At 41.7% G+C, this 22,968-nt stretch overlaps 1 protein-coding gene across 1 annotated transcript in view; it reads left to right on the top strand.

Annotated features, from left to right (window-relative positions):
• TMCO1 (transmembrane and coiled-coil domains 1) overlaps positions 1–21,887 on the top strand; it is a 29,446-nt gene extending 7,559 nt beyond the window's left edge. Inside the window, exons 3-7 of the mRNA XM_089516122.1 lie at positions 341–400; positions 2,545–2,591; positions 7,158–7,225; positions 8,939–9,083; positions 21,415–21,887. Of these exons, the coding sequence (XP_089372248.1) occupies positions 341–400; positions 2,545–2,591; positions 7,158–7,225; positions 8,939–9,083; positions 21,415–21,513 (419 nt within the window). The 3' untranslated portion in view covers positions 21,514–21,887. The remainder of the gene's footprint in view (positions 1–340; positions 401–2,544; positions 2,592–7,157; positions 7,226–8,938; positions 9,084–21,414) is intronic.
• The last annotated feature ends 1,081 nt before the right edge of the window (positions 21,888–22,968 follow it).

Below are 22,968 nucleotides of genomic sequence, written 5' to 3'. Positions count from 1 at the left end.
TAGTGTTCCAGGAAACCTTAGCTTAAAAGCCTTGGACTAGTGTCTCTTGACAGCTGCCTTTACAAATAGATGTACATAGAAAATGTCAGCAGTAACAAAATGTCAGCAATATGCACAGCAAAGTTGGATACATGAAACATGATACAATAAGCTCCATCCATCATGACATTTACCTAAAATCACTTATTTTGTCAAAACTAGACATTTTTACATTGTTTTAGTTCTCCCTGTTGTCCCTATTTGTTTTGGGTTTTGCTGTAGGTTTTTTTTCAAGACTAAGAGGCAAAAAAGGGGTGCTTTCTTCATGAAAATAACTCACTATATTGTCTAATCTCTGCAGTGGAAAAAAAGAAGGAAACAATAACAGAATCAGCTGGCCGGCAGCAGAAAAAGAAAATAGGTAATGCTCAGATCTGAAGTAAGTGTATGGGCATGTGGGTTTAGTTTTCTGAAAAGTCCTTGTTCTTTTTCATAGATAGGAGGTGTGGGGAGTGGTCTTCATACCAAATATATTGAAAATCATATTCCTGCTTTAATGGTTAAAGTGTGAAATCAGTTACTAAATGTGGCCTTCTGAAAAATGATTTAATTTTTTTATGGAAAGAAGCTCCTTGTACTGATGATATTTTACCCAAGAAAATTTAAAACATTATTTTAAAAACAAAGTGTTGCTCTAAAACAGTAACATTTTTATTTATATTTTTAAACATTTTTACACAACTTCTCCAGTCTCCAAAAAAGGACATAGCAAAAGGAGAAAAACAGAAGTCACAAAGAGCGTTTTCCAAGGATAAAAAAGTATGCCACTAATCAAGGAGAAAATTTCTGACATTTTCATTTGTTTTCTTTCTATTCCAAAAGTGAATAAACAATGTCACTGCTCCTGCAGTTAAAGAGAAGTAATAATATTTCTGTGAATTGGAGTTATTCTTTGTGGTCTTACTATCAAGAATATTGTAGTCATAATTAAGGCCTGTTACAGACTGCCAGAATAAAGCTGCTTCGGGTCTCTTTGGAGGTATGCTATTTAAATGATGCATGGGTCCTAAGAGTCCGGAGGTCGCGCCAAAGCCACACTCCATTCCTAAGCACTGGAGTGCAGCTTTGGTGCAGCTTCCGGATTCTTAGGATGCATACATCATTTAAACAGCATACCTCCAAAGAGACCCAAAGCAGCTTTATTTTGGCAGTCTGTAACAGGCCTAAGTTTCTGCAGATTTCATGATTTATTCTGAGCAGCCAATTTTGAGCTTCATTGGAAGAGAAGATACCCAGCGTTGTGCTATGAGTGTTTGAAGAAGAAGAGACTGTTGCTTGCTCCCTGTTATGTCACCTATAATGAGTTGGTAATCATAGAATCATAGAACCATAAGAGTTGGAAGAGACCACAGGGGTCATCCAGTCCAACCCCCTGCCATGCAGGAAATCCAAATCAAACCATCCCCAACAGATTGCCATCCAGCCTCTGTTTAAAGACCTCCAGAGAAGGAGACTCTACCACAGTCTGAGGGAGTATGTTCCATTGTTGAACTGCTCTTACTGTCAGGAAGTACTTCCTAAAGTTTAGGTGAAATCTCTTTTCCTGTAGCTTGCATCCATTGTTCTGAGTCCTGTTCTGTGGAGCAGCAGAAAACTAGTTTGCTCCATCCTCGACATGACATCCCTTCAAATAGTTAAACAGGGCTATCATATCACCTCTTAACCATCTCTTCTTCAGGCTCCCAAAGTTTCTCCTCATAGGGCATGGTTTCCAGACCCTTCAAAGTGTATCCTTTGGACATGCTCTAGTTTCTCGGCATCTTTTTTGAATTGTAGTGCTCAGAACCGGACATAGTAATCCAGGTGAGGCCTGACCAAGGCAGAATAGAGTGATACTATTATTTCCCTTGATCTGGATACTATACTTCTATTGATGTAGTCTTGAATTGCATTGGCCTTTTTAGCTACCACATCACACTGTTGACTCATGTTCAGCTTGGGGTCTGCTAGGACTCCTAGATGTCTTGCACATATAATCTTGTTAAGCCAGGTGTCCCCTGTCCTATATCTGTGCATTTCATTTTTTCTGTCTAAGTCCAATACCTTATATTTCTACCTGTCGAAGTTCATTTTATTTGTTTTGGCCAGCTTTCTAATCTATTCAGGTAATTTTCAATTTTGGATCCTCTCCTCTGGGGTATTAGCTACTTCTCTAATTTGGTGTCATCTGCAAATTTCATAAGCAGGCCCCCTATTATTTCATCCAAGTTGTTGATAAAGATATTGAATAGCAATGGGCCCAGGACAGACCCTGTGGGACCCCACTGGTCACTTCTCTCCAGGATGAAAAGGAGCCATTGTTGAGCAGCCTTTGAGTTCAGCCTTGACATGTTTGTATTGAGCTAAGTGTCTCAGCCTTCCAGTGTGTGCCTTTCTGTTATACAAGGAAGTGGTTCACAGTCTCATTTCCTGATAGTTTTTTCTTAGTGTTTGTTTATTACAGCGTGGTTGGAAATGAGTTCCTGCTTTGTAATACTCAGTAACCTTTCCCTCATTGTTTTTCAGAGAGGCAAGAGGAAAAACTGAAGAACAACAACCGGGATCTTTCGATGGTAAGGAGGCATAGCATACTGAATAGATCCTGAATAAGAATTATTTGGGCAGTTTGCTTGTATAAGCAATATATTGAACTTATATACGTTTCAACAAATTTTCCAGGACACACATAGAATGTGTTGTTATGTGCCTTCAGAGAATCTAGGAATCATAGAATTGGAAGAGAACATAATGGCCATCCAGTCCAACCCCCTGCTATACAGGAATACACAATTAAATAACTCCTGACAAATCCAAAGAAGGAGACTCCGCCACACTCTGAGACAGTGTGCTCACCAAGCCAAACAAACCCAGTTTCCCAAGCCACTCCTCAAAAGGCATGGTTTTAGACCTTTCACCAATTTGGTTATCTTCCTTCTGGAATTGTGGTGGCCAGAACTGTGCACAGTATTCCAGGTGAGGTCTCACCAAAACCGAATAGGGTGGTACTATTGTTTCCCTCGATCTAGACACTTCACTCCTATTGATGCAGCCTAGGATCATATTGGCTTTTTTAGCTGCTACATCATACTGTTGACTTCTTGTGGTCTACTAGATCCCTTTTGCATGTACCATCGCTATTGGAACTGACTTTATTCCACCATCTCTGTAGGATATAGCAGTTAAAACAGCTGTAAATCTCTAAAACCAGAATGAAAGATTATCACACCCCCATTGTTCTTACCTCCATCAGGTAACTGGATTTGGCTTGATTTACTGGGTTTGGCTCAGGTGCCTTCAGAGTGAGACAGTGGTTGTTTCCCCACCCCCTGAAGCTAAGTGAACCTTGATACATCCAAAGCATTGTGGGAGCTTTTGCTTTCAGAAGAGCTGAAAGTCTGGTGCCAAGGAGAGCCAGTGAGTGGGGTTGAAGTTCTGACAGGTCCTCCTTTGAATGCTTGCGTATATTTTTTGAGGGGCTCTGCAATCTCTGCTATGGGACACAGAATGACATACCAGTAGTTAAATATCCAGGATTGTCATCTCAGTTCACTTATTTCTGTAGCAGCTAGAAATACTTGTGATTTAATACTGGGTTGTGCAGTGTGGCAGGGCTTCAAGTTCTGTCTTTTTATTTATTTCTTTTCATTAAGTCGTTTATGCAGGGAACATTTTTACTTTTAGTTATGAGACCTTCAGTGTTGCCAGTGTTTAGTTCAGTGTGTGTGTGTGTGTGAATGAATTGCTCCCAAACTATCCCCTGCTTGAAATAATCTGGTTAGCCTTGGCTACAGCCCCCTGGGCAGAAAATGCTGCTGCTCAGTAAATAAGAGAATGGCTAGCATCTAGGATTTGATCCTGGATGAGCATGCTGGCCTGGCCTGGCTTGTATTAGAGACCTAGCTGGATGAAGGGCATTGGGTGAACCTCTCCCAGCTTTTACCACTGTGTTCTCTGTACAGCAGCAGGCAGGGGCTGGGGAGGTGGAGTTGCGGTATTCTATTAGAACTACATTTTCCTTACCAGGTGCCCTGTCCAACAGTCTGCTGAGTTCGAGTATATTTGTTTGATGGTGACAGAGTCAGAATAAGGATTCTGTTGGTGTTCTGCTCACCCTTCTGTTTAACAATCTCCCTTCCTGAGCTGACTGAGTTTGTTTGTTTATTTATTTATGGTATTTATACCCCGCCCTTCAGCCCTAAAGGCTATCAGAGTGGCTTACGGTTCCCTGCCCTCAGGCTTACAATCTAAAACACACGACACAAAAGGAGAAGGGAATGGAGTTGATCTTGGTAGTGATGTTGGAGCCCACCTGGCTTTTTATGCTGGGGGACTTCAACATACCTGCTGAAGCCACTCTTTTAGGAGCAGATTGGGGCTTCATGTCCTCCTTTATGACCATAGATCTGTCTCAGGAAGTATCTGGTACCTTAGAGAAAACTAGGTCCACAGTATGACATAGGACATGCTCTGGATCCAGTTTTCTCTGCTGGACAGGATGACAGTGATGTGTGTGGAAGAACTTTCCATAGTAATGGACTGATTGCTACCTGGAGTGGTTTAGATTCACTGGACTCAGAACTTCTGCAGAAGGAGTGGGGGGGGGGCAGTTATGATTATACAGCCCAGGAGGGTTATATATTTGGATGGATTCCCAATGTCTCTTGTTGCCAGAGCAGGTGATCCTGTTGGAGCCCTGTCGATATCTTTGACAGGGAAATGATCACTCTTCATTGTCTCCAACCAGTGTTGAAACGAATGGGTTAGGAGCTAGAGCAATGGCAATCTGCACAGTGTTGTCCGGTAGAGCTGTTTCAGGTGGCCAGGGTCATATTGCACTCTGTTCCACAAGAGCAGGATATAGACCACTTGGAAGCCTTCAGCGAAGAATTTAAAGAGCAGTTTGCAGATAAAATTGCTAGGATCTGCTCTGATTTGAGTGGTATGGTTAGTACAGGTCCATTGAACGTAATCTTGGCTCCTCTTATCTTGTTACCTCTTGATACAATTCAATTTAAGCAGCCTGAGGATGTGGGCAGGATCCTTGAAAAGGTTAGAACCACTACATGTGCACTAGACCCATACCCTTCCTGGCTTATAAAAGCCAGAGGGAGTTTGGCTGAATGGATAAGGGAAGTGGTGAATGCCTCACTGCAACAAGGCTTTCTATCCTGTCTAAAGGAGGCTGCAATAAGGACTTCATTGAAAAGCCCTCCCTTAGCCCAGCTGTACTAGATAACTACTGGCCAGTCTCCAGCATCTCTTTTTTGTACAAGGTTCTGGAGTGTGTAGTGGCCATCCAGTGCCAGGAGTTCCCAGATGAAACAGGTTATCTAGATACATTTCAGTTTGGGTCCAGGCCTGGCTGGCTGGGGGACTAAGACATCTTTGTTGGCCTTAGTGAATGACATACCAAGGGAACTGGAAAGGGGAAGTATGTCCCTCTTGGTTCTGGACCTTTCAGTGGTTTTGATACCATCAGCCACCTGTCTGGGGTGGAGTTTGGGGACATTCTTCAACTGTGGTTCCAGTCCTCCTCAGAGGAGAAGTCAGAAGGTGGTGGGTTTCTGTTCTATCCCCTGGTAGTTGGCTATGGAGTACTTCAGGGCACAGTTTTGTCCACCATGCTGTTTAACATCTATCTATCATGAAGCTACTAGGAGGGGTCATCTGGAATTTTGGAGCTAAGTGTCACCATTATGCCTATGTTTCTCCTTATCATCTTGTTCCAAGGAGGCTGTCATCAGTAATGGACTGGATGCGGGCAAACAATTTAAAGCAGGGGTCGGCAACCTCCGGCCCGTGGGCCGGATATGGCCCATGGAGGCCTTTGGTCCGGCCCCCGGCCGCTGCTGCCGCCGCCGCCGATTGTGGCTTTTTGCCACTCTGGGCGCCGCCATTTTTCGCCCAAAATGGCGGCGAAGCGCGACCTTCCCCGCCATTTTGGGCGAAAAAATGGTGGCGCCCAGAGGCGAAGTCTCGCGTGACCACAGAAAAGGTTGTGCGAGACTTCGGCCTCCAGGAGGCCCAATGCGGCCGCCGGAGCCCTCGAACAGGGCTCCGACGGCAGCAGCGGGTCTCTGGGAGGCCCGATGCCGTCGCTGGGGCCCTCCAAGAGGCCCGTTGCCGCCACTGGAGCCCTCTTGGAGGGCCCCAACAACGGCAAAAGGGCCGGCAAACAGGAGGAGGGGGCAGGTGTATACCTGTTCCTCCTCCTTCCTAGCCCTCCCCAGCCTCCAGTTGCCTCTTCAGAGACAGCTGAAGACCTGAGCAGATCTGTCATTCATAGGATCACCATAGGTTGGAGGTCTCTCATTCATAGGGGGGTCATAAGTCGAAGTTGACTTGACGGCTGTTAACAGTAGCACCATATCTGGAGGACAGTATATTAGGGAGGCCTGCTCGAGCTGTAATTATGAATGATAATAATAATAATAATAATAAAATATTTATTTATATCCTGCCTCTTCCTTTTTGGGGATTGAGGTGGGTAACAACAGAAGTTAATACAATACAAAATAATCGAACAATGCAAACACCCGACTCCCCCAACCCTCACCCTCCCTTCCTGAATAAAATTACCACAATAAAACCATATATAAATACAGATCACTATGAAGTCTTCAGCTAGAAATGTTTGATGGCCTTACTCTTTTCAGCTGGGATTTGCTGTTAGCCCTAGATAATATGGCTCAGATAGTACATGTACTGTACTGTATGTAGAGTAAGAAGGCACTAAAGACAGATCTCTTCCGGCGGGCTTTCCTATCGGATTTGGTGTAGAAATCATGATTAAGACCCCCCTCTCTAAGTATGAAGTTATATGAATTTATGTTTGGAGATTTTAAGGAACTAATAGGGATGTATAATTCAGTATTAGTATTTTATTGACTGTTCAATTGCATTGTATTATTTTAATGATGTAATCCCGCTTCAATCCTTTGAGGAGGCGGAACATATAAATAAAAATTATTATTATTATTATTATTATTATTATTATTATTATTATTCCAGATTGATTTAGCAGAAGGAATAGAAAGGAACACAGTGAAGACACATTTTCCCCTCTATTTTTTGTCCCACATTTGGCTCCCCATATCTCAAACTTTAATAAGATTCTTCGCTTGTTGTTTCATTTGCAGGTTCGCATGAAGTCTATGTTCGCAATTGGTTTTTGTTTCACTGCTCTGATGGGAATGTTCAATTCTATGTAAGTGGATACCTCTGTCCTGTTCTGGGAAAGACAAGAACAGCCTCAGCTATTGGCAATGATTGGTAGCCTTTGTGTAATGCCCATTACTTGCTGTGAGCAATCTTGGTAGCCCACAATGAAAGTGTAATTGGTTGCCTTTAACTACTCCTACTCCAATGAGCTAATTCTCGGTTAGCAAGATAGAATCTATTGGTCATGATGGAGAAATGGGCTTTCATAAAAACTCTCAAACTGAGTCATTTTTATTTTGGTGATTTGGTTATTGAGGTCATGTCAAGATAACACGAATTTCCCACTAGATCTTAGGCTGTTAACGTTCCTGCCTTTAGTTTTCACCCATCACAGTGACAAAGATATGGGGCCCTACACTATAGCACTTCCTGCTTGTTTTACTCTTTTTAGCTGCGTCCAAAAGAGGAGACAGGAACCACGTAGAATGCTGCAACACTGGGGGGGCTATCAAAGGGGGATAAACATCCGTTTCTAGCTATTCTGCCAAAATACCTTGGCTGTCAGTAGGGTTGGCACTTGTTGGAAGTTGCAGCTTGTTAAATTCATGTCTCTACAGGAAGAAACACTAAGTTAAGAGTTTACTGCACCAGAAACACCTGCAAAAGTTGAGCAAGATGAGGGGAAATATAGCTATGTAATATAAGAGATGTATTTGGACATTCTGGTTAGCAATTATTCATGTTTACACACAAAGTAACTTTAATTGACTATTATTATTTTTATTATTAATACGCCTTATTTATATAGCGCAGTAGATTTACATAGCGCTATACATACGATCAATAAAATAGATAAAAATATGCCTGCCTATGGTGTACATTCTAGGAAATAATAAAATAATTCATATTAATACAAAGGAGGCAACAAATTATAAAAACATCAAATAGTAATCATGCAATGCCTGGGAATGCTTCCCTGAACAGTATAGTCTTTAGCTCAGTTTTGAAGCTGGTTAAAAAAAGTGATGACCTGTGCTCGTGGAGGAAGGAGGTTCCAGGAATGAGGGGCAGCAAGTGAAAAGGGACGAATCCAAGACGGAGCAGTAAAAGTCCTAGGCTGAGACAGCAGACCTTGACTGCCAGAACGGAAGGCATGAGTGGGGAGGTGAGAAGAAAGAAGGTCTGATAAATAAGGATGGGCCAGCCCATGCAGGGCTTTAAAAGTCAACAACAACAGCTTATACGGAGTATGGAAAGGGAGGGGGAGCCAGTGAAGGGGTGACATACATTTTTCCGTCTGCCAGAAATTTGAAATAGAGGTTTTCCCCCTTTGCTTTAGTAACAAAATGAAGTCTGCTACAGACTTTCTTTGCAGCAAATCATAAAATGCTTCAGTTGCCTCATCAGGCTTGGTGAAACTCCGTGCGGGAGCAGCTGTCAACGGGGAACCTCCTTCCATACTGCTTGCCCCTCATGGCATCGTTGCCAGCCCAGCTTCCTTCCTCGGGAGACACACTACTGCAACCTGATACTGAAAGTCTTGTGTTAATCCAGCCCTCTTTCACCATATTTCCAGTGCTGATAATGCTAAAAAACCTCCAGCTAAACAGAAGATAAGGAGGAAAAAGTGGGAGCTGGTGTAAAAAGGCTTTGTAAAAAAGTGGCCCTTTGTCAGAGGCTTTAAGTGAGCTATGCCTGTCTATAAGCTGGTACCTTGTGTTGAGCTGTATTAACCAAGAGCATGATTCATTTTTCCCAGATTTGATGGTCGAGTGGTTGCCAAACTTCCCTTTGTACCACTTTCCTATATCCAGGGCTTGTCTCATCGTAATCTTCTCGGTGAAGATTATACAGACTGTTCCTTCATCTTCCTCTACATTCTCTGTACCATGTCTATTCGACAGGTGAGTGCTGCATTTTTTTTAAATTTTAGCTGTGCCCTTTGCTTCTGCAGGGTGTGTCTATAACTTATACAGATCTTCAGGTATCTACAAAGAGATAATTGCCTATGGGATTTTTCCTGTCAAGGTTGGTCAATCCTGTGATCTTAACTATGTGTTTTTCTAGTAAGTGATTGCAACTTCCTATGTGGGCAGCAGCATCCATTGTCCTTAGATAATGTTTCATTGGAGATTTACTGTAGATTTACAGTAAATCTCCATTGAGAGACTATCTAAGGACATGTGTAAGTCTAAAAATTTTAGTCAAAAATTGAGCCAAAAAACCTAATTTGATTTATCCACAGGTCAATGTAAGTACTGTATTTTAGCTCTTATTTTTTTAAAAAGGAACCATTCCTAGGTAAAAGGCAAGAGTGTAATCTGTTCTGGAAGCACTGACCCAGCCCTCCTCTACTCTCTCATCCATCTAGTGCAGCCTTTCTCAAATAGTGGGGCGGGCCCCCCAGGGGGGGCGCGAGGCTCCGTAAAGGGGGGCGCGAGGCTCTGTTATGCAGAGGTGTACTTATAACAATTTTATAGACAAATGATACTATTTACAGTCGCGCGGGGGGCGCGAAATGTTTTCTTCTTCCTAGGGGGGGCATGACAGAAAATAATTGAGAAGCACTGATCTAGTGTGAGCAGAAGCAGTAATACTGGTTGGAATTTTATAAATTCTTCGGCACTGTTTTCCTTTGCTTTATCCTTTAAATCCTTTGTTACACGCTCGTAAGTTTTACCCTCGACATATCCATGGGGCATATCAAAATCCATAATTTTGGCCCGAAAACTTACCCTCAACTTATAGATGAGGTTGACTTATAGTCGATACATACTGTAATGGATATCTAGCAGAATGATAGATTTGAAATGAATAGAAGTGTTCACATGAGCCTCCAAATAATTTCGTGCAATTAGTGGGATAGGTTGTCCAATCCTCTTGCAATACATGTTCTAGAAAATTACACAGACATGTTGAGTAAGTCATGTGTCAATTTTGGGTTCTCTGATGTACAGCTGACAAAAGATTGAGGTTTTATGGGCACACCCATGAGGTGTTTGGGCAATCCTACTTAGAGCTCATTGTTACAGTCCAGTCTGGATGTAACTAAGGAGTGTATCCTCGTGGCAGATCTGATGTCTCTAGAAATGAGATCATGATATAAAAATCAGATTTGGGACATAAATAAGATGATTAAAATGGAGCAAAGTATCAAGTTCAAAAGTAAAATTCAATAAAAACTGAGGTCAAACATGATAATAGCACATAAAATAATAACATTATAAACAGTAACAAAATAATAAAACAATAAGGCAGGCCAAACAGGATGTTTTTCACATAACAGTGCCTCCATATTAATAGGTCCTTTATCTTTATTAAGGTAAGGGACTTAAACCCTACAGGTAAACATCTATGATAAAATAAGTATTTTTAATTGCCCCACTTCCAGATTATTGCTCTCCTAGTTAGCACAAAAAACAAAGAAAACAAAAACAAACAAACAAACGAAAATAACCAAGGGGTGACACTCTTCACTCACTGCAAATATTTAGGCCCCAAAATTATTTGGGGCAGACCAAATAATATCATCATATCATATACCCCAAGGATAACAAAATCCTAACTACTGAAATTCTCCATAACTATCAGTATAGGAAACACCAACACCATACCCAAGAAATGTTAGCTAGCTCAGACTTGAAGATTGTTGGGCTTTAAGGTAGACAGATACCCAGCTCTGGTATCCTTTACTCACACTTTCAAGGATACACTGGATTTGAAACTGGCAGATTCCTAAATGGGGCACTGGGACTGGGAGATAAAATTATGCTAAACCACTGTGATACCATGGATGTTAGGTCACCATGAATCCCAGCTCTAAGGGGAAAGTAAGAATGTAAGTCAGGTACCTGAATAGATCTCGCTTGCTGATTTACAGTTAGTCATGGAAAACAGAGCTGGTAGAGGTTGATGCCCCAGAATCTTTCAGCCATGTCTCCATAACAATGTGCTCATCTAAACAGTTCTCAATGACATACATTTTGCCATTCACCAGTGCCATTCACAATCTAGATCTTTAATCCAGTGTAGTCAGGATGTAATTAGCCTAAATGTGGTCTACAGGGGAGAGTGGCCAAGACACTGACCTCTTTTTTTGGAGTATCTAGGGCAATTTCCACCATTGTATCTCCCTTTGCCCCACTTGAACATCAATAATACAATTTATAAAACTAACAATAAGCATACAATAGAATATGTTGCCCAGGGAAGCTGTTGGATTTCCTTAGAGGCTTTTAAGAAAGATATATGCTACAGGATAGTTATAGTACAGGCGTTGGCTAGGACGCATACAGTAGCTCTTAAGATGATGAGCACTTGCTCCCACTAACCCTAACAGTATGGCCAATTAACTTTAATAATGGGAGTTGTAATCACAATATCTGGAAGCAAAGTTCACCATCCCTGATGTAGCATAATAACTTAGGCGGGTTATAGACCACCGCTTTGAGGTGGTCTGCCGCCGCCGCCGTTTGCTCCGTAAGGGAGCCGTCGCAGCCAAACCGCGCGGCTCCATTACGGAGCAAAAAAGAAGCTCCAAAATGGAGCTTCTTCTTGCGGTGCCCTAATGACGTCGCGAGGCGCCAGGGGCGCATTCGCGACGTCATTAGCGCTGCGACACGTTCGGACGCACAGCGTCCGATACGTAAAGATGGCAGCGCCCGTATGAACAGGGCGCCGCCATCTTGTACGTATTCTATACGTACTAGGGTTAGGGGGCTGCGGAAGCACCGCCCCTTCCTAACCCTTGTACGTATAAAATACGTACTAAATGGCGGTCTGTAACCCGCCATTGTTTTGTATTTGTATTGATTTTGTATTACTGCAGGAAGCAGGGTTTGGGTTTTTTTTTTCCTTCCAAGAAGGGAAAGAACAGGCTTAAAAGAAACTCAAGTACTTTGTCCTCTTGAAATAAAGAAGCAAGTTAATCAACCCACTTTCAATTGGGAAATAGTTCTGGAAAGGTCTGGAAAACATGCCCTTTGAAGAGAGACTTAGGGAGTGGGTATGTTTAGCCTGGAGAAGAGAAAGCTAGAGATGATATGATGGTTTAAATACTTGAAGGGATGCCATGTTGATGGAGCAAGCTTTTTTTCTGCGGCTCCAGAGAATAGGACATACACCAATGGATGCAAACTACAAGAAAAGGAATACCACCTCAACATTAGGAAGAACTTTCTAACAGTAAGCTGTTTGACATTGGAACATGCTCCCACAGAGTATGGTGGTGCCTCTTTGGGTTTTTTTAAACAGATGCTGGATGGCCATCTGTTGGGAGTTCTTTGATTGTATCTTCCTACATTGCAGAAGGGGGTTGGACTGGATGGCCTTGTGGTCTCTTCTAACTCTGTGATTCTATGAAATAATCTAATTGTGAGGCTGAGTGTAGGACAGAAATTATATAATGTGTACTTTGAACAAACTCGGAGTGGAGAAGTAGTGGGAATACACTGGAAGGACAATGAAATAACAAAACTCTTTCCTTTTGTTTGTTGTTATGTTGTTTGGGAGGGGAAAGCAGATATTTGACTACTTCACACATTGGGAAAGCACATTTGAGACCATGACATTGGTAATTTCCATGAATAATGTGTAGTGTATTATGGGGTTGATTTGGCCTTGATGTTGAGGAAATATTTTGAACCTTCTGACCTGAGACTGATCTTGCCTAAAAATGTCTTTTACAATGAGCAACTTCCTTTGTGCAGTTTCCATCTCCCCTTGGAACGTCAATCCTGCCTTGGAGTTCTTCCTGCCTTCCTGTTGAGGGTGTGAAGTGCTATATGGACTAGTCTTCAAGGGCCTTTAAGTATCTGGGAACACTGATCAACATCTAGACTGGGTGTGAAGATTTACATCCTGTCCCTTGTGTGTTCTTCTTTTTTCCTGCTTTGTCCCATGCTTTCTACAACTTGACTAATTAATAAGGTCCTTACACAGGTTTTCCCCAGTCTTTTCCATAACTGAGCTAAATTGTTGAGGTAAATATATATTTCCATTCTAACTATTTGCTCTAAATTATGGATGGAAACAAAGAATGGTCCTGGGGCCAAGGTTGAACCAAGATTTCTGGGGCACTCTTTTTCTGGTGAAAAAAGTTGAATTAACTTTTCTAGAAAACATTTGATAGTACAGTGGACTCTTGGTATCTGCTGGGTTTGGTTCTAGGGCACCCCCCCCCCAAGATACCAAAATCCATGAAGTCCCAATATATATAAAATGGTATAGTGAAATTGTATCACTTATATAAAATAGCAAAATGAACATTTGGTTTTTGGAATTTACTGTATATCTTTTTGGAATATTGTCAAGGTGTGGATGATTGATGGTGGATAAAGAATCTGTGGAAATGGAGGTCTGACTGTAGTAAGTCACCTTTTGGCATGAAAAATACTTCCAGTTACTTTTGTTTTGTTTATTTTGTGGCAGAGTCTATGGGGCAAAAAATTGGCCCTTGGACATGTCAGAATTTCCTACCCCTGCTCTAAATGAACATAATGATTTGCAGGGTATTTACATAACTTACATAGCATAGTCCTATTCATGTCAGTTTCTTTTATGTCCAAACTCCAAGCATGGAGATCCAAATACAGAAAGTTCATCTCTGCTTACATATTGAACATAGCTGTGCCAATCATTTTATGTCCCACTTCCTTCACTGACCACTCAGCCCAGCATATGTAAACCAGGGTTGGGTTATTTTATCAACACAACAACCTTGTTCATAAGATTTAGACACAGAGGTAGTGACTTGAACCCACAATTTCCTAGGATAAATTCGATACTAATAGTTCTGAAGGAGCTATGCAAATTGTCTCTGAAGAGCTGCATGGTTTCTTTAAAGGTTCTGTGAGGCAATCAGAAATTTTTCATGTAAAATCCTTTCTGTCTGGGTTGACTGGACATCCAAGGCTCTTCTCACCATTTGGGAATGTGAAAATTGTGGATTGTTAGCTGAAATTTTTTCTCATATGCATTTGACAACAAAGTCTTTAAAATATACATGATGCAATCCAGTTGCAGACTTAATTAAATCCACTTTCAAACCATCAAGCAGCTGTTTATAGAAATGTGTATATGAAGGATGCATATTCTGAGCTGTTGGAGGGGAAAATACGTCAAGCATACTTTCATACAAACATACAAACAAATAGATCATGTGCCAATCATACCTAGCAGGAGCCCATGTTCGTTTCCAGTTACAACGGTTAGACCCCTTCCCTTTTCCAACAGTTTTTCCTGTCCTGCTGTGCCAACTAGATGTGTTTGCAGAGCAGCCAATCCAGGAACAGGAAAAGAAACTGAAAACAGATCCTTGAGAATTAAGGAACATTTTCTTATCCTTTAGTTAAAGTGAAGTGGAAGCTAAAGATGCAAATTGTGTTAAGGCTGAAAGAGAGAGAAAATAGCATTCCAAAGTGAAAGGGTTGTTAAAGAGAGAAAACAGCATTCCAAAGTGAAAGGGTTGGAATAAGAACAAAAAGAACAAAAGAACAAAAAGAGGCTACCAGGGCAAAACAGGATCTCTCAGTTTGCTCAAAATCAGAGAAAAGGGTTGTGGCAAAAGCAGAATCTCCAAAGGTCCCTTTGGGGCACCATGTTGAAAAGCCTGATGTTCATATGATGAGAGGGGCAGCATCAAAACAGAGTTCCTCAGCCCGAGCACACTCAGTGTCTCCAGCAACAGCATTGATAGACGTGTGCTGAAGAAATGGAGATGAATGGTTGCTGAATGCTGCTTTGAATATTGGAGTCAATATCAATCCATGCATTTCGGGACTGTATTCTAAACCTACTGCTTCTAATATGAATTTAAGCTTTGCAGAATCCTCTAATTTATGCTTCATTATTAAAAAGGTTAATGAAATACATTTATTGAGTTGATCTAAACACAGTCAAAACAATGAGTTTGGAAGTTTTAATCAAATGAATTTTAATCCAATGAATTCTCAGTCAAATGTAAGTATTATGAATTTAAACAGAAAAAAATGGATGGATATGATTAAATTGCTGACAATTAAAGTAGATAGCATATAACACAGATGTGAGTGAAATACTGGGACAGTAAATATATAACAGACAGGAATGGAAAATACATCAACTAGAAAAAGAAAGATAAGCACAGAGACTAAAGAGAGTTGCAGTGAAGTGATATGTGGAAAGTGGATTTAAAAAATGAAAACACACAGAGGAGTCAGCAGTACAAATTATTTAGGATGTATGGCAAGATGAGTTGGTAGAAGATACTGACCATGCTGAAACATATTAATCTTATGAGTAGGAAGATGAAAAAGAATTGGATTCTAATAGGTTATTCCAATGTGGGGCATCCAAGAGTCCGTTAAAAATGGTGCTTAGATATGATCCTAAAATAACATTGTAGTCTAAGACAAGGAATGATAAGGAGAGGGAGATAGCTTCTGTAATTAGAAGGGAGGTGATTCAAGGGATAGAGAGGCTTTTGCCTGAATCATTTAAGGAATTGATACAATGAGTGGAGCACTCCCTTAAAGACAACTACTTTAGGAAAAGAAAGATGGAATTCTTTAAGATTCTCTTAGTGAATGGGTCACTATTGGGGGGAAATAGGGGAAGTGACAGTGAATCTTTCAACTGCCCAAGATGGCAGGCATATTGAGTACCATAAGGAAGACACCAAATTAAGGAGGAGTAGCTAACACCCCAGCAGACAGGATCAAAATTCAAAATGACCTGAATAGACTAGAAAGCTGGGCCACAGCTAACAAAATGAACTTCAACAGGGAGAAATGTAAGGTACTGCACTTAGGGCGAAAAAATGAAATGCACAGTTATAGGATGGGTGACACCTGGCTGAACTAGACTACGTGTGAAAGGGATCTAGGAGTCCAAGTAGACCACAAGTTGAACATGAGTCAACAGTGCGATGCGGCAGCTAACAAGGCCAATGCGATTTTAGGCTGCATCAATAGAAGTATAGTGTCTAGATCAAGGGAAGTAATAGTGCCACTATATTCTGCTCTGGTCAGGCCCCACCTGGAACATTGTGTCCAGTTCTGGGTGCCACAATTCAAAAAGGACATTGAGAAACTGGAGCGTGTCCAAAGGAGGGCGACTAAAATGGTGAAGGGTCTGGAAACCATGCCCAATGAGGAACAACTTAGGGAGCTGGGTATGTTTAGCCTGGAGAAAAGAAGGTTAAGAGGTGATATGATAGCCCTGTTTAAATATTTGAAGGGATGTCATATTGAGGAGGGAGCAAGCTTGTTTTCTGCTGCTCCAGAGAATAGGACCTGGAACAATGGATGCAATCTCCAGGAAATGAGATTCCACCTCAACATTAGGAGGAACTTCCTGACAGTAAGAGCTGTTTGACTGTGGAACACTCTTCTTCCATGGAGGTCTTTAAGCAGAGGCTGGATGGCCATCTGCCAGGGATGCTTTGGTTGTGATTTCCTGCATGGCAGGGGGTTGGACTAGATGGCCCTTGTGGTCTCTTCCTACTCTATGATTCTGTGATTCTATGAAAGGCATGAAAAAAGATGCAAAGTCAGTAACGAAGAGATCTCTGACTCTGACACTTGGAGGCCCTCTAGTGACCAGAAACATGAAGAATGTTCCCGAAAGCATCATACCTCAGATTCTTCATCCTCTTCTCAGAAAGGGAGGAGGAAATGTATGAAGGGGTACATTATTTGGTTTCTCCCTCTCACAAAGTGAAAAGAAAGACAGAACATGCCTCTGCTGTGACCTCTGTGGTGGAGTCTTTAGTTTTTCCAGATACTTCAGAGAAGAGGAAAGATTGTTATTCCTGGAGGTGGGGATTGTCTTTTTGATCATGTTTCTCCCTGTTTGTTTGAATATGAACAATATCCTGTCCTTCTTTCAAAGGTGGGATAGTCTTTGGGGTTGATGTCTACCAGCCAAGCTTCTGGTACTAATGTGGAAGACGTTCCAGAATTTAGGGGCAAGGCTAAGCAAAAGCATTCAGTTGTACAGCTCTGTGAAGTGTTTGCAAAGGGTATGGAAGGAGGGATGATGGATTTATCCTGCTTTTGCTGAATGGTTGTGTTTGTTGCCTACTGAAATGACGAAGAAATTGAGGCTTCCTCTTGGTTGATGTTTAAGAGTCAGAGGTTAAGAGTCTGGACAACTTTTTATGCTGATCTCATGAGGCTTCCGCTCATGGCATCAGAGCTGCTTTAGGGACCTCCCTGTTTACCATTCAGTTCTTCTGTCCTGGGGCAGCTCCCAATAGGAGCTTTTCTAATGTACTTTGTCCATTGCTGGGAATGGACATCTCCTGATGCTTAGGTGTTCAGGCCCGTAAGAGATAGTTACACCATCGATTTGATTCCAAAAGCCCCCATGCACAATCCCAGGTTTGTGGAAAAGCAGTGGTAGATGCTTTGGGCTATAGAATACCTGCTTTAGATAAAGGCTATAGAACCAATGTCTCCTTAATAGAGATTTTTGGGATCCTACTCAGTGGTCCTCTTTGTCTCAAAGGAAAAAATGGGCTGGAAGGCTATACTGAACCTTTGCAGTGTTAATCATTTTGTTCTCAAGTGGAAGTTCTGCACAGAAACTCTACAATTGATTCTGGAAGGAATACAAGAACAGGTGTCCCTCATCCTCCAGGAGGCGTGCTTTCACATTCTGGTACACACAGCTCACTGAAAGTGCCTCGGGTTGGCATACATGGGTCACTGTCAGTTCAGGGCCTTACCATTCTGTCTGCAGGGTGTGCATGTGTACCCCTACCTAGATTACCTGTTGGTCCATACATCTTCCTTGGAGAAAGGCAGGGAGGTTGTGTGGGTTACCATGGATTGTCTGGAGCTTCAAAAGAGAAAGGTTCTAGGTTCTGGTCAGGAGAGTGTTGTCTGGAAGCCATGCCCTATGAGGAGCGACTTAGAAAGCTGGATATGTTTATCCTGGAGAAGAGAAAGTTAAGAGGTAACATGATAGCTATGTTTAAATATTTGAAAGGATGTCATATTGAGGAAGGAGCAAGATTGTTTTCTGCTAGTCCAAAGACTATGACATGGAGCAGTCGATTCAGACTACAGAAAAAGAGATTATACTTAAACATTAGGAAGAATTTCTTGACAGTAAGGGCTTTTTGAAGGTGGAACATAGTTCCTTTGAGTGTGATGGAGTCTTATTCTTTGGAGGTTTTTAAAGAGAGGCTGGATGGCCATCTGTTAGGAGTGCTTTGATTGTATCTTCCTTCATGATAGGAGGTTAGACTGGATGGCCCTTGTGGTCTTTTCCAGCTCTGTGATTCTATGAAGCAGACAACGTGGCTTATTTAGATTGGGTTCCTTGGGCTGGATACCATCTGAGAGAACCACAGTAAAATAATAATAATAATAATAATAATAATAATAATAATAATAATAAAATATATCCTGCCTCTCCCTACTGATCGAGGCGGGTTACAGTGGCATAATTAATACAATAAAATACATAATAAAAAACAAACTCACAATATATAATCCCCTATCACTTCACCATAACCAAAAACAATAACAATAAAAATACTGATTAAAAATAGTTAAAACAGGCGAATTGGAGTGAGTCAGTTTGGGGCAGAGAGGAACTGTCTGTATTAAAGTATGTGGTAATGTAGGGGGAATCAGTCAGTCAGTCTGGGAGGGCCTGCCAGGAGATATCCATATTGACAGCCTTTTTCCTTCTGCCCTACCAAGACAAAGATTATCAAAAGTCTCAGTTGGATCTGCCTCCCCCCCCCCCCCCCCGGCAAGGTTTTCTCTACATTGTTGGCTTTCAGAGGTGTTGAGGAATGGGGTGCCATTTAGGATTTGAGAAGAGCGATAATCACAACTGATGCCAGTTTGCGGGGTTGGGGAGTTCATTGTAGTGGCCAGATGGCACAGAGTTTGTGTTCCCCCATTGAGAAGATATACAATATCAAGTGGCTGGAGTAACAGGCAGTGCATTTGGCATTCCTCAGTCTGCAGTCAGAAGTTCAGGGCAGTCATGTTGATCCAGAAGGGCAACTTGACCACCAAAACTGCATAAGCAAACAAGGCACCATGAAGGAGACTCACCTTTAATCATTCAGTATGGGGAGGGTGGGGCAAGTTGTCTGAAGGGCCAACTAAATCAGGCCAATTGGTTAAGCAGAGATAGAGTGGGCTCTGAATTCTCCAATATTTCAAAGGATAGTGCAAATGTTTGGCACATTGTGGGTGGTTCTTTTTGTCCCTCAAGAGAATCACTAACTGCTTCTATTTGTATCAAGATTATGGGCAGAGGGAACCTAAATTTCTTATGTTGAAAGTTTTGTTTTTGTTTGCTATTCCTTAGGCACACAGAGTCTCTCGAGGGCTCTATTAGTCCATGAAGAGTTGTGTGTATTTTATATGGATTCAGTTGTTCTTCATTTAGATTTCATTCTTTTTCCTAAAATGAATTCAATATTCCATTGTTTTCAGGATATGGTTCTGCCTTCTTTTTGTCTAGTTCCTAAGGCACAGGAGAAAGAGTGGTAAAGATGTGCAGAGGGTCTTAAAATGCTACTTAGAACTAAGGATTTTTGTAAATCAGACTATAATGTTTGCCTCTTTCAAGAGTTTACTAAGAACAAACAAGTCTCTTCTTCCACTTCACCTCATTGATTGTGGCTACAGTTCCAAGCCAGTTCCAGAAGGAATTCAAGCATGCTCCAGTCATACTGCCGCCGCTTTTGTGGCACTGAGTATTTCAGCATCTTTGCAGGGAATTTGCAGGGCAGCTACTTGGGTTGCTGACCTCTTTTGTCAGACACTGTGAGATTGACCAATTTGCTTCAGCAGGCATTTCCATTGGTAGGCATGTTCTGCAACAGGTTGCGTCTATGTAAGTAAGTTGTTGCCCACCCAGGTGGTGTGGTGACTGGGTGGGTTCTAGCATGAAGGATTACCTCCCCACACTTCAGGAAAATGGAACATTACTTATTGTGAAGGTTCTTTTTGTGGGAAGGAAATCCTTCCTCACCCTAGCTGGTAGAATTTGTATGTTTTAAGCCACTGGCAGTATATTTTTTGGTTTTTTGGAACTTTGTCATACTATCACTAGGAACGTAGGATCGGCTGGCCCTCTCAGTGTGGTAAAGATGACTTACAGATCATGTATGAAGGATTCCCTCCCCACAGCTGCAGAAAAGGGACCTTCATGATAAGTACTACCACTGCCAATTTCTGCTGTTCTCTCCTCCTCCAGTGTAACTACCCCATAAGTTGGTGCAGATACACTAGTGTGGAGGACTGTAATATCAGGACTATAATATCACTACTTTTAAGCCCCCTTTGCTGAGAGCAAAGTTTCTTTCCCTGGTCCTTTGAAATTATTAAATAAAATAAATTGCCACAGTTTAACTCTGCGCCTTTTCATAATTGTTCCCACGCTCCATGAAGACAGGGCCTGGGCATGCTTCCCTTTAGCTGAAATGCAGAAGTCCTGGTGTCACCTCTGCCACCATATGGGGGAGTGGAAGTTGCTACTGCTGTTGCAGCTGAGCCACTATTATGAAGCCGATCTTCCAGTCTTCAGGAAGTGAAACTTTAAAATATCCAGGTGGCACCCCTGTGAGCTTGTGGGGGTGTACTGGGACACCAGGGCAAGTTTGGTACTGCTGCACTACAGGGTAATTTTAACTATTACTTAACAAAAATCTCAAAATGTATGTATGGCCTGTTACAGACTGCCAAAATAAAGCTGCTTCAAGTCTCTTTGGAGGTATGCTATTTAAATGATGCATGGGTCCTAAGAGTCCGGAGGTCGCACCAAAGCCACACTCCATTCCTAAGCACCGGAGTGCAGCTTTTGGTGCAGCTTCCGGATTCTTAGGATGCAGGCATCATTTAAACAGCATACCTCCAAAGAGACCCAAAGCAGCTTTATTTTGGCACTCTGTAACAGGCCTATATTTGATTTTAGACTATTAATCTCATCACTTGGATTTATGTCTGAATGTTTTACATTTCCTTTCCTTCCTATTCTAGCATGAAATGCTATACAGCAGTCACTCAGGATCACTTAAATATATTTTTTTCACAAACATGATAATTGAGTAGTTAGTATAGGATAGTCTAACTCTACTTTTCAGTTTCACTTTGCATAGAATGGTATCTCTTACCTGTTAAGTATAAACCAAAGAGTGCCAGTTACTTGAGGTTAACATGGTTTGTTTGTTTGTTTGCACTCTCACAACGTTACACTCAATATTATGTTTCTGCTTCTTATCAGAATATTCAGAAGCTGTTGGGCCTGGCTCCTTCACGAGCTGCCACCAAACAGGCTGGAGGATTTCTTGGGCCACCACCCCAACCAGGGAAATTCTCCTGAAATAAGAGAAATAATGTATTGCATCCCACCGATGGAAAGATGAAAAATAACTTGACCCTGAAAGAAGCTCTGATTCTACAGGAAGTTTTCTAAACATACCTGGATGACTAAGGTTAACTGTGACATTTATGTTTTATAAAAACATCAGCATTGAAGCACATCTTTGATCAGATCTCTCATTTCGTTTTGGGGTACTGGAGAAATATAACAGTCCTTAAAGAGGATGCTGCCTTGGCTCACTGAAAAGCTATACAGTTTGATGAGAAAATGGCTACGTGAGCAATGACTGAGCCCCTTTCAAGCAACATTCTGTTAGAAGAGTAACTGTTTACTGAAGTGAAAATAAAAGTAATTGACCCTCTTCTTGCTACTAATGTATCTCTCATTTCCATGCTTTTAATGAAATCACACCAGTCAGATGTGTGGCAGTTGAGAAAAAGACAAAAACTATGCTATGTTTCATTAGGCAAATGATTGAAGATACAACAGCTAATACTTCAATGTTTCTGTACACATACAAGCAAGTCTCAGTTTACATCTGGATTGGGTTCCAGGGCTCATGACGTAAATCAGTGGTTCCCAACCTTCCTAATGCCGTGACCCTTTAATACAGTTCCTCATGTTGTGGTGACCCAAACCCTTGAAATTATTTTCGTTGCTACTTCATAACTGTAATTAAATAGGTGTTTACTTGAGGTTAACTTGAGGGTCTTCGGCGACCCTCATGAAAGGGTCATTTGACCCCCAAAGGGGTCCCGACCCACAGGTTGGGAACCACTGATATAAACTGAGAATGATCTAAATGGGGTGAACCATTTTCATAGAAAACCTTGGGATCAGGGCGATGGGTTCACCTGCCACCAGTTTTAAGGAGATTTAAAACTTCAGCAAGTACACCTTTTCAGAGCTAGAGAAACATTTTTTCTCTGATAAAATTCCAGGTGTTCACCTGCACCCCTGGCTAAGCAAGGGAAGAAATCCCCTGCATCCAATTTCTTCATAGGCCTGTTACATACTGCCAAAATAAAGCTGCTTCGGGTCTCTTTGGAGGTATGCTGTTTAAATGATGCATGCACCCTAAGAATCCGGAAGCTGCACCAAAGCTGCACTCCAGTGCTGAGGAATGGAGTGTGGCTTTGGCGCGACCTCCGGACTCTTAGGACCCATGCATCATTTAAACAGCATACCTCCAAAGAGACCCCAAGCAGCTTTATTTTGGCAGTCTGTAACAGGCCTTAGAATATAATCTTTATTACAGTTGCAGACCAGCACAAATTTCTTCATATCCCTCACACACACAACCCCCCCAGCAAAGGAAATCCCTTCCTCCTGTTATGACACGATGATGATGATGATGACGACGACGACTACATCTATTTATATCTCACCTTTCCCCCCAAAATTGGGATTAAAAAGTGGCTTGCAAATTAAAAAAAAATACCATTAAAACATACA

The sequence above is a fragment of the Sceloporus occidentalis genome, unplaced genomic scaffold (assembly GCF_023333645.1).
Source record: "Sceloporus occidentalis isolate IW3139 unplaced genomic scaffold, rSceOcc1.0.p SCAF_3, whole genome shotgun sequence".
Taxonomy (NCBI): domain Eukaryota; kingdom Metazoa; phylum Chordata; class Lepidosauria; order Squamata; family Phrynosomatidae; genus Sceloporus; species Sceloporus occidentalis.
Note: the sequence above shows the minus strand (reverse complement) of the source record. Positions and strands in the feature narration are given on the sequence as shown.